The sequence below is a fragment of the Lissotriton vulgaris genome, chromosome 4_1, assembly GCF_964263255.1.
Source record: "Lissotriton vulgaris chromosome 4_1, aLisVul1.2, whole genome shotgun sequence".
Lineage (NCBI taxonomy): Eukaryota > Metazoa > Chordata > Amphibia > Caudata > Salamandridae > Lissotriton > Lissotriton vulgaris.
The window spans coordinates 316,024,809-316,042,040 of NC_141691.1; the positions used below are offsets into that span (position 1 = coordinate 316,024,809).

The 17,232-nt window shown below is 43.3% G+C and overlaps 1 protein-coding gene across 1 annotated transcript in view; it reads right to left on the reverse strand.

Annotated features, from left to right (window-relative positions):
- BRS3 (bombesin receptor subtype 3) overlaps positions 1-16,269 on the reverse strand; it is a 113,734-nt gene extending 97,465 nt beyond the window's left edge. The window contains exon 1 of the mRNA XM_086966765.1: positions 15,730-16,269. Coding sequence (XP_086822891.1) covers positions 15,730-16,190 — 461 coding nt within the window. The 5' untranslated portion in view covers positions 16,191-16,269. The remainder of the gene's footprint in view (positions 1-15,729) is intronic.
- Positions 16,270-17,232: the final 963 nt, after the last annotated feature.

Consider the following 17,232-nt stretch of genomic DNA (forward strand, 5'->3'; position numbering starts at 1 on the left):
TCAGTGCGCTTCAAAACAGGCAGAACAGGACTATTACAAACGTTGCCTCTTGTCTCTTCAATCACATCTTTATCAATCAGGTCATAGATGATCGCTAATAATGCCTTTTCACCTTTGCTAGATATTTTGTACTGGGGAATGCGCGGCATTCTAACATTGGCTTTCAATGTCACAACATATGGCGATATTTCCAAAAGACCCACATCATTAGGACCAGTAGCCCAAAGAATATCCGGAAGAGAAGACAATTCTGTCGGAATTTTATCCTTCGATAAATACATTGGAGAAACCACTTTCTTACTCAGTGTAAGTTGTACTCCCGAAGGAGAACAGTACAAAGTCGCATATAATCTTTTTAATAGATCCAACCCCAACAAATTTTCGCCACAACCTGTTGTAAGAATAAGGGGTGTTTCCAATTCACAAGGTCCAACAGAAAGAGACATAGGACTAGAAATCGGGTTCCTAACCGGGGTGCCAGAAAAACCTACTGAAACATTCATTTCGCCAGACAAAGGTGCGCCAGGGAGTTTTGAGTGCATAATAGAACTCTTTGTAGCACCAGTATCCAACAGAAAAGGCTCTGACACACCTGATGTAATCACCTCAACATAAGGCCCACTCTGATCTACTGGAACTGAAACAACTCCCTCTCTTTGTCCAAGGCTGTCCTAGCAATCATTACCCTCCATATTCTCATCCTCTGCATAGTAGTCATCAGCATAGTACTGAGTCGTCCTACCAGATGCGTTATTCTGCTGGTCAAAACTATTCATTGAATTCTGTGGCGGAAACGAACGTGCGTTTTGCGGGAACGCACCGCGTCCCCTACCTCTAGGCGTTTGTTGAACACCGCGACCTCGTACACCAGAAGCGCCATTCGTACGCTGCAACAAACCCAGACAATTATTCTTAAAATGGCCCTCCTCTTTACAATACGTACACTGATTGGGTCCATACGGTAAACGCTGTTGAGAAGACTTGTTTCTTTGCGAGCTTCTCGAATACTGCTGAGGTTGCTGATAGTCGCGCTGACTATTACTACGGGGTGGATAAGCTTGCTGTAGGAGAACTTTAGTTTTCAATTCCTTAGTCTTTTTATCCGCTTTCTCTAATTCATCTTTGCGCCTATTTTCATAGTACTGGGTCGTAGCTTAAATCTGTGCTGACGTGGAAACAGCCCAAGCACTCTCGGAATCCTTCAACTTAGCACACAACTCGGGAAGTAAATTATGCACAAATTTGTTGACGAACAATCTCTGGCCACCTTCAGTAGCCATATCCTGACCGTGGCGAATCTTCCCCCATAAAGGCTGCGGAACCACGTTCCCGAACAACATGTCTATTCGGCTAAGTTCATAATGCATGAGCTTACAGTCTGTGATAATTCCTTATAATACCCTGCAGGATTTTTACGGGGGTCAGGTAACGTCTGTTTGAGAGCCAAAACCTCTGTTCGTTTCCATGGAACGTGTACCCAAACACGCTGAAAGTGAGCCGGTACAATTGGTGGATTATTACCCGGACTAGCGGCCACTTCTTCCTTCCATACCGGCGGAACCTCTCTCATGGGATACTGTCGCGCCTTTTTCCTACCATCACGCCCAAATAGTGACCGAGAAGTTCCTTCCTCACTCCGATATGACAACAATGTCGCAACCGCCCTCTCAACATCGGGACCTACGATCATCCCCTCTGAAAATTCGAACCACACACGGCACAATTTAGGCAGATCGTGTTCCAGATCATTTTCCTTCAGATTCTCACAGAGAAAAGCACACATGTGCTCAAAAACATATCTCTGCTTCGATGCTTCCCATTGACGGAAGGCTTCTACAATAGACTGTACATCATATCTTATAGGATCGACAACCCATTTGTGCGCCAAACAATTCAGTAATTCTCTCTCTTGATAGTCAGGCAGCTGGCTCCGCAGCTGTCTTCGTTCTGCGTTAGGAGTCGTACTATGCGACCCAAAGAAAGGTGAGAGAAGACCAGTAACAGTGTTGGCCATTCTCTGTCGAACAGAAGGAGAAACTGACGGAAGGACAGGAGGAAAGACAGGGTGAGGCAAGGCAGAGGCGGAGGCAGTAGCAGAGGGAGTATTAGGAGAAGTAGTCGGGACAATAGGCAGAGTCGTAGAGAGCACAGGTGCCATCATAAAATCTACATGTTCAAGTGCTGCAGCGGGCCTTTAATCCAGGTTTACTGACAAAGAGTTTCAGCAAACAAAAGGAGTGCACTTGACCCGCATGTTTTTTTCATATCCTTGTCCTAAATCAAGTTGCACCCAAGATTACCGAGGATAAAACCAACAAAAAGAATCATCATCCATCTACTAGCCATAACTCGTGGGTACTTTTGAACTGCCACAATGTTCACATCTTATTACAGACTTGATATCTACGGGTGTTCTCATCCATAATGTTCTGATTGACATGTATAATACCATTTAGGGAGGGCGGGGCACACAAGTGTACTATCTTTTAACCAAGGTTATAGCATGATTACAACGTTGCATATGTTTTATAAAAAAGTGGTGGGTTAATTGGTGTCTCATATATGGCATTATGGGACTCGTAGTATAAGGGTGTTTTCACCTACCGTTTCATTGGTTGAAAATAGCAGGGCGGAGTCCCGAGGAACACCTATTAATGATGAGCATGTTGGAAAGTAGCGTAAGAACTCATTTTTAGAAACTGAAGGCCGAAAGGACCATGATCGAAGGTATGAAATAACTGAATTGCCCACATTCACAGTTTTATTAGAACGGGATAACATCCACGTGATTTTGGTTAAAGGTTACAGCGCTTTACTTAGCGCATGGAGGGAAAATGTCTTTGGGAAAATGTTTACTGGCATATGTAATAAGGCTATGTTTACAATATAGTTGGGACATGATTATACATAACAGTGATGTTTATTTAAATTTGTAGTGATTCCCCTGAAGAAGGGCTACATTATAAGCCCGAAATGCATTGGGAACCAGCAGAATCACCAAAGATTTGTTTGAAAGTAAAAGCATGCGACAGCAAGAAGTTTCTGAACACAGCTGCCGTGTAGAAGCAATGTTACTTTTTACGTTCTACTGTGTAATAAGCACAACTGAGGAAACAATTCGAATACAAATAAAAGGATTAAAACTTGAAACTATTGATGAACTTTTGATATACGCCGTTCCGGCAAATGCGGCGCGCTCGAACTTGAAGTTACTCGCTTCAATTTCATTCAGACCTTGGCAAACCCATATGGTCAAGCCTCCTGATGGCTGACCTTTTGCTCCTTTTGTTGCCGGTATGGGATAGTTTAAATAACCTACACAGTTTTGTGGTGCCAAGAGCCATGTCTCCTGAAAGAGACAAATATCGAAACAATTAATGAAAACCAGACAATCTGGGTATGTGAATTTAGAACTCAACCCCGCAATGTTCCATGATATCATTGAACATTGGCTAGCGGTGTGGTGAATACTCAATAGGCCATGTGACTCCACTAATGAGATTTGGATGGGCTCACTCTGGCCCGCTAGCTGAGGAGAAGTTGGGTTTGCCATTTGGATGGAATTGGTAGATCTATTATAGCAATTGGAGTCCCTGACTGCGTGGCTGCCACTGAGGGCTATCGCATTACCAGCGCTTCCAAATGCATAGCATGAGGTCACTGGTCCTTTTGGCTCCACTGGAGGGTTTTGACTAGGCTCGTATGGACTTACTAGCTCGGTTGGGAATGATGGGACATTTTCAAAGGACATGGCAGTGCTACTGTTGCCGATGGAATTCATGACTGTGTGCCTACCCTTGGGGACTGTTGGATAACCAACACAACCTTGATACAGACCAGGCTCACCTAACAGTCAATCAATACCTTCTAATGTGCAACTACCCATCCTACCTATATGTTGCTGCCCCAAATGATTGCTGGTTGGTGTTACAGGTGGGGACCTCCTTAGTTGGACAGATGAATAGTCAGGGGAACTAGTTCAAAATTCAAGGGCAAATAGACTTTCGGCTAGCTCCTCACCTTGCAGGGTTAGTTCTATGTAGTCCAGTTGGTTGAAGGGGGAGGTGAGTCTGCGCACCTTGGTAATATCTTCTCTGATCACTGAACGACATCCCCTTACGTGGCGTATCCAGTGGATTGCCTTGTTGGTCAATGACTTGACACTTTCTGAGCTTTTACTATGATCCAACTTTGGGATGTTCACCATATAAATTCTATGTCTATTATATGCTTTGGTAATACTCCCACCTCCCTTCTTGTGTATTGTGTTGATTGTTTGTGCGTGCAGGCTTGTTAATGTTAGTACTCCTATTAGTGCTCCTGTCGTGCAGTGGGCGCCCTTTTGGTGTTTCTGTATTACGAGGCCTGGTAGTAGTGCAAGTAAAAGGGGGTGCATTATTTCTGCTAGGACACGATGATGAAGATGTTTGGGATGTTTTCCGCTTAGCCACCTCGCTGAACGATAGGGTAGCTTTCTTCTGGCTACCAGTGGACAGCGGGCAGTAAGTTTTGCCTGAGCAGGTATTTGAGTAGATAGTGGTGGGTTGGTAACTCCATTAGATACACTGTTTAGTTTGGGGGGGCCCTCCTTCAGTCAAGAGCCCAACCACCACAGCCAGATTCTCAATTGTTTACCTCAAAGACCCAATTTCATCTCGGAGTGAGCATATCACTTTAAATATATCCTCTAGTTTCGGTGTTTCATTGACTACATGCTCTGTGATGACACCTGGGATTAATACGGGACTGCATAATTTCCTCCTCCTGCATATTTGACAATATGGCATACCTATTAGAACAAGAAACTATGGGTTCAAGAATTTGGGGGTGGTTGCCATCTAGTTCTACTTGGCTAGGAGCACTAACAGCAGAATTAACCTCCATAGTTATGTTTGGTCGACTTTCTCCCTTAGTATTGTGACTTTTTTTGCACGTTATAAACAGTGGCGGCTGGTGACATTTGAAAGTGGCGGGGCGTAAACTTATTGTCGTACTGCACAATGGCGAGCAAGAGTACCGAGCGAGCCAGAACAACCTACAGGTTTTTTTAAGGGAAATTGTGGACAAATGATACATTTTCAAGCAAACTTGAGGAAGCAGGAACTTAATAAAGGAGTACGATTTAATTATTTATCAGTTAAGAAATTCCATATGTCTTCTGTTACATTTTTCAACCCTTTTCAGCATTCACAAACATTACTCATTTACTCCCACTGACTAACAGTTCTGTTTCCTTTTTCACCACATAGCTTTTCCTACTCATGGCCCACATCAACAGGCCCTTTCCCTCACTTCACTGCTGATCTCTCAATCCGGCCCTGCATATTTAAAAAAAGACCACGGCAGTTCAAAATGTCCAATATGGTATTCATTAATGAGGTTAAGGGTAATAGGGCTGAACATCAAACCAATTGCGTTTTTACGTAGATGCTTGAAAGGTCACAACATAAAGCAGGCCGAGGCACTAGCTTAGATTTATAAATGGAGGTGGGATTTAGAGCTACACTGCACAAATGCGAATCACCTAAATAATCTTGCGGAGGGGTAAAGTGAAAGCAGCACAACAATCTGTGCCTTCCAATACATCTGAACGCATGGTGAGACAAAGAAAATAAAAATCTGATTCAAATTCTCATGTCGGCTTCCATTGCATCTGCTTTGTTTTGCTGTATTACGGCGAATATGCACCTTGGCGTGATGTTTGCTTCAATCTATATTAATGTATGCATATGCAGTCCTTTCTCAATCAAAAATCCTGGAGCATAACCCGGCCACTGAGTCTCGGGCCGCGCTGCTGTGCACCCGGTGCTGGCTGCAGTCCCTCAGACCTGCAGGTCCCCTCTGCGGGCCGGCGAGTCGCCGAAAAAGTTACTAATCCGCCCAGCAGTGCCAAGGTTTGGACTGGAAGGGCCAATTACATTTTGACAGGGGGAAGAAAAATCAATTTTTCCCGCCCGCGCCGCCAGGGAAGAGCCACCTGGCTAAGCAAGCAGGGCGGGGTGCCGCCTGCTCTGGGAAATGAGGACGGCGAAATTAGGCAGCTATGTTACAAGTGGCATTTGATGTAGTCTGTAAAGGGCTCTCTGGAATAAACCGATACGGCCTCTACATAAATAAATCCAAAGCTTACTTCAAGCCCACTTTCAGCCGAGCCTCCTCTCATGCACCTCGAAATGATAAAAGATGGAGTCAATCTCCCTTTGATTCACTGCGTCACCACGAGGGTTTGCTAATCTTACAGCTGCTCCATGTTCTGAACAGCGACCTCTCTAGTCTTCTTTACATATTCTTTTACAGCCTCTTAAATGTGCAGCCATTACCGCCTTGTCCGTCTTCATGCAGCAGACATCAACAAGCAGATGGCACGAGTGTCTTTGCTAGCACAGACCCCACACACCTCGACGGCACTTGATACACACAACCTGTGCTGGCCGGCTAAAGCAAAGCCGAAGACATTTTGCAAAGTTTGTCTGACGAGGTTAATTTGAAAATGGAAAACTTACCTTGGCTTCCGGGCTCGAGTCCCGAGACTGCTCCGATTTTGAATGCTGCCGCTCTCCGGAGTCCTCACTGAACCTGCAGGCAGCCTCCCTCCCCTCCATGGCAGCCGGCGCTGATTGGTTCGGCCGGCTGCCCTAACTACGTAATTTCTCCGAGTCTGCATCCTGCAGAACGGAGAGTGGGAGGTGGCTTGGGGGAGCGGCTTGCCCACTGTTGCTAATACTGTCTGTTTGGACAGCCTCTCAGGCTGTCCAAACAGTCAGTATTAATAACAGTGGGCAAGCCACTCCCCCAAGCCACTCCCCCTTGCCCTGAGGCTCGAGTTAGTAAACACAGGAAGTTTGCTGCTTTCTCGCCGTGCGAGAAGGGCAGGCAGAAACAAATGGTAGTTATAAATAAATAACTACCATTTGTTTCTGCCTTCTTCTCGCACGGCGAGAAATCAGGGGGGGCGGCGCCCAAACGCCCCCATGTAGAAACCGCCACTGGTTATAAACATGGCAGGGATAGCAGGGCCATTTACAGAGCTAGCACACAAAGTTTGGACATTACCAGAGGGAGACTTGAGCCTACGCATATTCGGGTTTGTGTCTGGTACTAAAATATCCTCACATTCTTTAATTAGCATATCTATACGGTCCATTACACAGTTATTACCAGGCTGCTTGTTTACCTTCCTTGCCTTTTTCCTTTTAATGCTTCTATCCGTGTTCCCACCCTCCCCCACACAACTTTCCATCAGCTTTCTTTTCCCCATAACAGGGAGGGTAGCTTACAATTGCGAGGGTTTGCTCTTCCACCTGTCCCAATGCTAGATCAGTCAATGTACAGATTTTAAGTTCTGAGTGGCTACGGAGTAAGCAAGGGAGATGGATGCACAGTACCATTCTATCCGGGATTAGACTCTTGTGACATTCCAGCACTAAAGGGCAGACAACAGGGCGGTGGCCCAGCCCTGCCCTTTTCCTGGCGATGATGGGCTAGGTCTGCCCTTAGCCGGGCCGCAGCCCGTGCGCGTCTTGCGCTACGGGGGGAGAGGCAGCGCTTTATGCACAGGATGGTCCGAGCACCTCCCCCTAGTCAGCGACAGCTGCAGATGGCGCTAGGCACCCAGGGCTCATTAGTCCACTGCTCACGTCAGTTGGTGGTAAAACCAGGAGTGGATTGCCAGCATGGGCGGATTCGCTCCGGTTCTCCAGGCACACCAGTGGTCCCTTGAATGATGGCAGGCAACAGCGGTCACGGGCAGGAGATGGTGATGCGTGCGCTAAACAGTGTGTTTTCTTTCTATTCTTCCTTCTTTCATTCATACTGCTTTCTTTTGTTTGTTCTTTTTTCCTTTCTCCGCTCTTTCTCCCTTCTTGCTTTTGTGTTTTTATTTTCTTTCCTTTTCCCTCTTTATGTTCAATTCTTCTTTTCTTCCTTCCTTTCCTGTCCTTTTTCTTGTTTGTCTACCTTCTTAATATCTTTTTTAATGCCTTTTTGCTCAAATGCAGGAGGCTGACAACCATTGCTAGCCCAATTGGCTTTTTAGGTCTGTCTGAGCCAACACCTGTTGAGTTTTCTTTCTATCTTTCTTGTTTTCTTCCGTTCCTTCTTGTTTTCTTTCTTTCCTTTCTTCTTTCTTTGATGCTACTTTGTAAATTTATTTCGTTCTTTTTGTCTTTCTTTCTATTTTCTTCTTCATTTCTTTATTCCTTTTTCCTTCTTGCGTTATTTTCCCTTCTTGTCTTATTTCAATCCTTTTCTTGCTTTCTTCTTTCCTTCCTTCCTTTCCTTGTTTCTTGTTTGCCTTCTTTATTAATTTCTTTCTTTCCCTCTTTCTTTCTTGCCATCTTTCTCAAAGGCAAGAGGTTGACAGCCAATGTTGGATCAATTGCTTTTTAGGTATGTCTGAGTCAAAACCTGTTGATTTTACTAAAAGTATGTTTATTACATACTTATTTATATGCTTTTTCAGCCAGACTTTACCCATTGGTATGTGGGTACATCATTCACATTTTTCCTTCAGCCACTTTTACATGCATCAAAGGGCAATATGACAGCCCCTTTCACGAGAAGCACACCCATCCACAAGGTAGTGTCCTCAGAGCCAGTGAGTTCTATGGTAATGTCTGTTTTTCAGACCAAAAAATATTTTTGCATTTAGCCAATGTTTTCGTTAGATTGATGAGGGCCCAACAGATTCTTAAACAGGTAAGTTTTACAAAACCCATGACAAAACAAGAATTGCAAAAAGGCTGGTGGCCAAAGCAGACCTATTACCTTTGCCAGTGCCCTTTTTTAGGTCTCGCTGAGCCAGCGCGCATGCGCTGTCAGCGAGACATTTAGTAAGCGGGTTTCAAAAATGCTACCCACCACAGGCTTGCAGGCCACCAGCTGTCTGTTACGCGCACACGTGCACGCCTTGTGCACAGCTGCTGGCATTTGCCTTTATAGTGTTAATCACCTCCCCTACCCCTCCCTTCTTTCACTCCCATGTCAGCTCCCTCATCAGCCTCATGCCTGTTTCACAAGCGCGCGTACTTTTCCTTAATCGCGGCATCGGCGCTTTACTTTAACACTGTTAAAGGTAATCCTCTGGTCCCGCGATTGCTGCAAAACAAAAGAATTCACAAAAAAAACTATTTGTTTACTTCACAGCTGGCATCTGCCAGGCCGCGCGATGTCTTAAATCATTTTCAGCTTCCCTTTTCCTTAATCGCGGCATCGTAAACTGTTGCACGAGTAAAGCTTTCCAATGCCTTCGGGATTAGTTTGCGCTATATAAATGTGCAAATGTTATGTTCTTATATTTCGGACTCTAAATACCTAACATAATAAATATTTTTACGATTATTCATGTCGGAGAACCAGATGGGCCAGATCTGTGATATATCTAGTGCTGGGTCAGGAAACAGAAGTCAAATGACAAAGTAGCTCAAACCATAGTGTGAGGACTCCAAGTATCTTAAAAATTACATATCAAGGAGAGGGAATATGGATGCTTCAAGTAGAAGTCGCTTTTGGACACTCCTAAAAAGGATAAAAGACGCTGGTGTAAGCTCCAAGTATCAGCAGTAAGTTGGGTCACCAAGTTTAAGAAGATAATTTTAAAGTGGTTAATATTTATTTGCCAAATGTATACATTAAAAAGCATTAGCAGTACAGGCCTCAGAATTCAAGACACATTTGTATGTCCGCAACACAGTTGGTGATGACTTTTGTGGGCGCCCCTGATTTATTATCTGCCATTAGCCTGTTAACTCAGACTTTTGTGGGCCCCTTGCTGTACTATCTACCATTGCCGGTCTTTCAGTTACTATCTGTTTTTGCAGCTACTTGACTCTACCCTCATATCCCAACTACCTTCTATGCTCTATTGGGACTTGTTTCTTTTTCTGTGTTATGCAATGCTCTTTTAACAAATGTAACTATGCAATCACTGTTTGCATGTAAAGTCATCTGATACCTCCGGGTCTAGCCTGCGTTTTTTATGCTCTATTGAGATGTTTCCTTTTTCTGTATTATGCTATGCTCTTTTAACTAATGTAACTATGCAATTACTGTTTGCATGTAAAGTGCTCTGATACCTCCGGGTCTAGCCTGCGTTTTATTTATTTATTTATTTGTTGCCATTTATAAAGCGTGACAAATACCCGCAGGCGTCTTGGCGCTAAAATATTTGCGTAAATACTGCTCAGTGTAGCTTGCAACATCCGGGATCTTTCTAGGAGAGAAACTATTGGTTAAACAACCAGGTTTTTAGTTTCTTACGGAACTGCAAGAGTGACAGACTTAGTCTGATGTCCTGCAGCAAAGTGTTCCATAGTTCTGGTGCCGCTATCAGAAAGCGACGATCACCCCAAGATACTGTTTTGGACCGGGGGATCACTAGCTGGTTAAGGTTAGAGGACCGAAGCTGTCTGGGGGGGTGATATGGAACCAGCTGGTCCATTAGAAATTGGGGACCTTGATTGTTTAAGGATTTGTACACTATGCATAGCGATTTAAATTTGATCCTGTTCTTATAAAACTTTTCAATTGTAACAGATGTAACTTTAACGCAACATTCCTCTGATAAAGCGGTCTGATACCTCCGGGTCTAGCCAGAGCTAGATAAACTTTTCAAATTATATCAAATCAATACTTTCTTTTCTGAACGCTGAGACTTGCGCAACATGGCGGATGCCCGATGGAGCTGCTAGACAGCTATTGAGGAGATTGGCCCTGGTTTTTCCCCTCGACCGTCACCTACTCAGCTGGTCATCGGTCACAGTTCCTCCTCGTCTCTCTCCTTCGATTTCTTGCAACATTGTTTTGTTTACTGTACCCTACCTTACTCTTGTAAATGATATAACCTGTAATGCAACAATCCTAAATGTGAAGCGCTCTGATACTCTCTGGGGTCTAGTTTGCGCTATATAAAGCTTTAAAAATAAATAATAAATAAATAAATAGATAATTTTTTTTAATTAAAAACAAATGAAGAGAGCAATTTACACAGCTAATGTGACAAACAGGAAGAGATAAATTGTCTTCTATGATGGACCACAGTCAGAGGTTCTCCTGCCTGACAGACTAGTTGGGCTCGGTGCTGGCAAGCAGCACTCAAGGTGAGTGGATGGATAAGTAACATTAACAAGCATTGGCATAGCCAATAGGTCTCGCCTTTGGGACCTTATATGTGTTTTGCCACAAAGAAGAGATAAATCTTCTATGATGGACCACAGTCAGAGGTTCTACTGCCTGACAGACTAGTTGTTATGTTATGTAATGGTGTGTTTTATATAGCGCTCGGCTACTCCGAGGAGTGTCCCGACGCTTTTAACCCAAAACGAACAGGGGACAGAGACAAGAAGGGAAAAAAACCTACTGAACGAACAACCAGGATTTCACGTCCTTCCTAAAGGCCAAGAGGTTAGGTTTCCTTCGAAGAGTGACCGGCAAAGTGCTTGGGTGCTGGCAAGCAGCACTCAAGGTGAGTGGATGGATAAGTAACAATAACAAGCATTGGCACAGCCAATAGGTCTCGCCTTTGGGACCTTATAAGTGTTTAGCCATAATGTTGGTGCACCAAGGATATTGTGATGCATAACTAAATACTTAGAAGGACCCAAAAGCGAGACCTATTGGCTATGCCAATGCTTGTTATTTGATTACAGTTACCTCCTTTCCCTGGTAGCAGTGTAATACATTTTTGTATATTGCTGTAGAATTAGTCTCTTGTGTACATTTGACCCTGTTTTTCAAAATTTTCACTGGGTGGGGAGCACATTCTCTGTTCCTCCCTCAATGAAAACAGTTGTGCAATCAATAGACACAAGTACATTAAAAAATTATATCCATTCGCAATCTGCAGAACATGTTCCTATGCCCCCCCAAAAAATCTTACAGCCGTCTTAGAAGTTGTAAATTATTGTATACATTTACACCTGCCTGACCCTTGAACGTTAGACATAATTGGGGCCCTGCTGGAATAAGCTTAAACTACAAAATGCGTATGAATATTTTTACCTAAATAGCAGCTCTATAGTGCAGTCAAATACAGTTCTATACTACAGGTCCAAATGATCATACCCATCAGAATAAATAAGACTCTGTATTGCTGTATATAAAAAATCTAAACTAGAGAAAACAAAATACATGGTCTTTAATGCCAATTCCACAAACTGCCCACAGCCAATGATGGATGATAGACTTTTGGAGAGGGTCCATATTTTTTATTATTTGGACCTCTCTTTAAACAATAAGTTGTGGTGGGGTCCACAAATCAATAAGGCCAACCTGAAGTTAACCCAGGCAATCGGGGGAATTTTAAAAGTCCAGAAGAGTTGCGTTCTAAAGGTTATAAGCCCATCACTAGAAGTCTACAAAGTACAAGCTAGGTTGGCTTCTTTATATGGGGCAGGATTGTGGGGGCACAGTCCATCTAATGCCCTCACTCTAACTGAAAATAATTTCATTAGACAAATTCTGGCTATGCCAAAAAACACACCCCTAGTACCTCTAAGGATGGATTTGGATATCCTCCCAATTATGGATCTAATCTCCTCACGTCCGTTGCTCTTTTGGCGACGGCTGTGGAGTACTCCAGAGCTGAGATACTACAGGGAGGAACTAAAAGTGGTAATGTCATCACTGGGGGCTGTGAGATAGTATACCCTGGCTGTCCTTTGTTATGGATTCTTTTTGTGCAATGGGAAGAGAGGATTTATGGTCCACCCCTGAAGAATCCTATTTAACTATTTCTAAAAAAACTTTGGCAAATGCAGTGAAAGAGTATAAATTGACCAGCATTTTACAAGTAGTTAAACCCACAAGCTTACACACAGGTTTTTGGACTTTAAGTCACAATATAAGTTTGAGCAGGTGTTAGATTCAATACAACCGCCATTAGCTAAGAAGTTGTTTTTGCAATTTAGATATGGGACGCTCTCGCTTCATGCTATAACTAATAAGTGGGTGAGCGTAACCCATTGCCTATGTCCTGGATGCCTAGTGGAGGAAGAAACAGTAATCCACGTAATGTTCTTCAGCTCGGCATGTAAACAGGCTAGGTCTAAATGGGTTATACAACTATATAGAAACTTGGGCATTAGGAACTATCGTGAATTCTTTAGGATCCTAAAATCTGATACTGACCCGGTCTATGTTGTTGTAATCTCGAAATTTCTCTTTGCTATGTGGTCTAAACGAAGGTATCTACTAAAGCCGGATCTGATTATAAGTAACACGTCGCTCTTTCTCTTTCACCTGTTCTGATCACTCATTTTGTAATAATTAAGCCTGTAGGCAGGTACTGGGAGCTAAATCTATGTGAGAGATATAACTCCCTGCATGCTGGCTGGTATATCGATCCTGGGCTTTTTTAAAGACTTTTTTATATATTTTTACCTTAAATTATATTCTTAATGTATGTTTTAATTCTATGAATTTCCCACAAATGTCGATTTTGTACTTTCCCTTTTCCATAGTGGCTTGCTTATTTTCACATGTTTACATTCCAGTGTTCTCTTTGATTTTGTACCTTCTCCTTTTGACATGGGTTTTAACATGTTGTAAATTTAAATGTGCTTTTATGGCTGTAATAGCCAAAATAAAGTTTTTTTGATGATGAAAATGATATTGGATGGGAATTAATTATTACAAAAGTACTTTCCATCGTGAAAATTTTAATTAGTCATTGGGGAAGTATTTGATTATACCAATCATTATTTATTCTAATTTCATCACATGCATACTAATCTTCACTACGGGTTCCCATATAATACCATTTTGTCTAGATTAGATTGTTTCTTGTCCAGGCATTTTGTGATCAATTGAGCAAACCTCTATACGTGATTAAAAGAATATAAAAAAGTCTATCCGAAAATGATGGTCTTAGGGCCATATGTATCAAGATACCCATTTGCGATTCTCAAATAGCGATTTTTAAGGAATCGCTATTTGAGAATCGCAAATGGGTATGTATGTATGTACAAAATCGCAAATTTTTTGCGATTCCTTAGAATTCCTTAATTGCGGTTAGCGAATCGCAATTAAAGAATACTTTCCCATTAATTTCTATTGGCCAGGAGGCCCATAGGAATGAATGGGAAATAATTAACAATTTGCGATTCGCAATTTGTTAATCGCAAATTGAGAATAATTTCAAGGGTGCAGGGGTGTCCAAAGGAAACCCTGTTGCACCCCTGAAATATGCACGGGTGCACATGTGGCGCACATACATGCCCTAAAGGCATGTATGTGCGTCACATGGCACTTTGAAAAATACAAAAATATGCATATTTAAAGGAATTCGCAACTTACCACCAACTGGAAGTTGGTGGTAATTTGCGATTCCTTAAGGCCAATTTGCAAATTTTTTTGGCTTCTTACATTGCATTTAAGGAATCGCAAAATTTGCGATTCCTTAAATGCAATCGCAAAATAAGGAATCGCAAATTTTGCGATTCCTTATTTTTAAAGCACATTTCCTTCATACATACCATTTGTCCAAATTGCATTCGCAAACGTTGCGAAGTCAATTTGGCTTGATACATATGGCCCTTAGAAACTGTACTCTAATAGCATGATAGTGTATTACCATGACTCCGGAAATTGTATGACTCACTACGCTTATAGATGACTGATCACTGGCATAGAGCTCCCAGAGAATAGTGCACAGTAGGAGCCTCAGTGCCTCGTTACAGCAGTGAGCGCTATACAAATAGCCACACCATGCTACGTGCACGGTTACACTTTCACAGTGTAGCGGTGACTGATCTATGTTCAACCCTGGAGACAGCTCGACGCTACGCTGCAGGTGTCTGCAGCTCTTTTTATTTCAGTCACGCGCTCCAACGATTGCTTGTGCGTCAACGGAAAACGTACGTCGCACTTCAACGCCAGTGTTTACTACCCACGTCCTTCCAATTAACATTTCGGGGCATCATTTTCAAGCAACTGCGCAACCTACTGTTTATTGAGTTTATTTCATATTTTAGACCACGACGTTGAAATTAATATTCTTATAAATAACACTGCTGTCGTCATCAGCAAACGAGAACGATTTCCGAATGCATGTGCTCCAAACAGAGGCAAAGGGAATCATCGAAAGCATTGTTTAGATATGAAAATGCCACACTGCAAGTTTTAATATATACTTTTCTTTTGTAAATGGCAGGCTACCGGACTTCAGATAGGGTCAGTTTACAGGTGAGCGTGTATATAATAAAAATGCAACCCATATTTTAAATTCCACTGGATGACCACTTCCAATTTCTTTATGCAACCCTACCACTTATGTGAGTTTACTCCCTACCCACACCTTGCGCATTTTCCACGAGACTCCCTACCTACACATTCTGCATTTTCCATCTGTTCTATGAATTTACTGAACACATTTTACCACTAGATGGCAGACATGCACCAATTATTTTTTCTCACTACTACTACTACTACTTCTACCACCCACTTCGGTTCCTTGAGAAACAATGCGATTGCCGTCCAAGCAGTTCCGTCAAATAGTAAATGAATCAAGAATCTGTAAACCTAATTTATTTCTTGACATTTTCTTACTGGGTAAAACTTCTCACCATATTGTATAATTAGCATCTTAGACCCGTGGTTGTTTATCTATGCTTCTTTAAAGAAAGTCATTACATGCAGTCAAACTTTAAAGTTGTACCTCGCCACAGAACACAAGATGAGAAATGAATAAAATGGCAAGGGCGCGGATTCTCTTGAAGTGAAAGTACGACGCACCTGTCGGCGCTGAGCACGGTCAGCGTGAAGACGGACACCCCCACCGAGGTGAGCTGTATGAAGGAGAGCGCCTTGCAGCCCGCGCGGCCGAAGGACCAGCTGTCCGCGATGTAGCGCGTGGCGTCCACCGGCACGCACGTCAGCAGCAGCAGCAGGTCCCCGAAGGCCAGGCTGGTGATGAAGATGTTGGGCACCGTCTGCATGGACTTTATCTTGAAGAAGACTTTGATCAGGATGACGTTCCCCAGGAGACCGACCGAAATGATCAGGGCATAGGCCACGGTGATGGTCGTCACGACCTCCAGCCCCGGCGAGGGATCCTCGGCGCCCTCCTGGTCCGCGCTGGCATTGCCAGCACTTCCTGTGGCGCCTCCGGTGCAGTTTGCATCTGTCGACAGAGTCTGGTTGAACGGAGAAAAGTCTTCTAATGACATTCTTCCCGAGGCGCATGCAACGGTCATCTGTCCAGCGCAGCCCAGCTGAGATTAGTTTAGCACCTTGGCCCCCACGTGTCAGCTGGCCCCAAAGTGCCTGGATCCGTTCACCCGCCAGACACGAGGCACCATCGCGTGTATCCGCGCTTCTGACTTCTGAAGGGTCCTCGGATAAATTGCTTCACACAATCTGAGCGCTGAACAGTGTGGGAGGCGGGGGGTCTGTGTTTTTTTTATTGGTGTTCAGTTTAGGGGGTGCATTGGAGACACATTTCTTTACTTCCTTATTTGCAGTTCATTAGCAGTCCCTCTAAATAATTTGAGATTTTTTAACATATGCACTTTTTCACATATGCCAGACATATAATCGTTACTAACAGGCTGGTGCCCACACAATATAGAATATATTTTGAATAACGAGGCGCCTTTGCAAATAAAATAACACATTTACAGTCGCATTCATATTTTAAACTCAAAGAAAAGTGAAAAATAAACATTCACAGAACCTTCGCTTAGAACCGTAACTTGCAGATGGTATCTCTGATCCGAATTTCTTCCTACAAAGGGCGCTGGCGCGGCCCTCTAAGAGAGTGAAACTGTCCATTACTTGTTGTATGGTTTGATTAGTACCCTTCTTTGGTATCTATTGGGTCCAGCCTGGTCGCTGCCTGTAGAAAGATGTGTCTTAATTACAACAGAAGTGACAAGGACAAGGACAGAGACGGTGAAAGTTATTCCCCGCTAAGAGCAAAAGTGAGGGGCTCGGTTTCAATGTTTAACACGTTTTACTGTCTCTTAGCTGCGACTGTACCTTCTGTCATGTTGCTACTTAGGGCGGGCCTGCATCCACCATGTTGTGATGTATTTATTGAAGTTGTTGGTGTGAAGGAGACATCTGCGTGATGCTTGTCTGTAGGCAGGATGAGTTGTGTGACGGTCGATGTGAGTGCATAGGGTCTGAAAAACAGTCCTAACACAATTCAAAAGACAGGCAGAAAATACTGTGGGTGTTGGTTTTGGCACATTGAGGCAGGACAAGAGGAGGTATTCTTTGACTGAGGAATACATA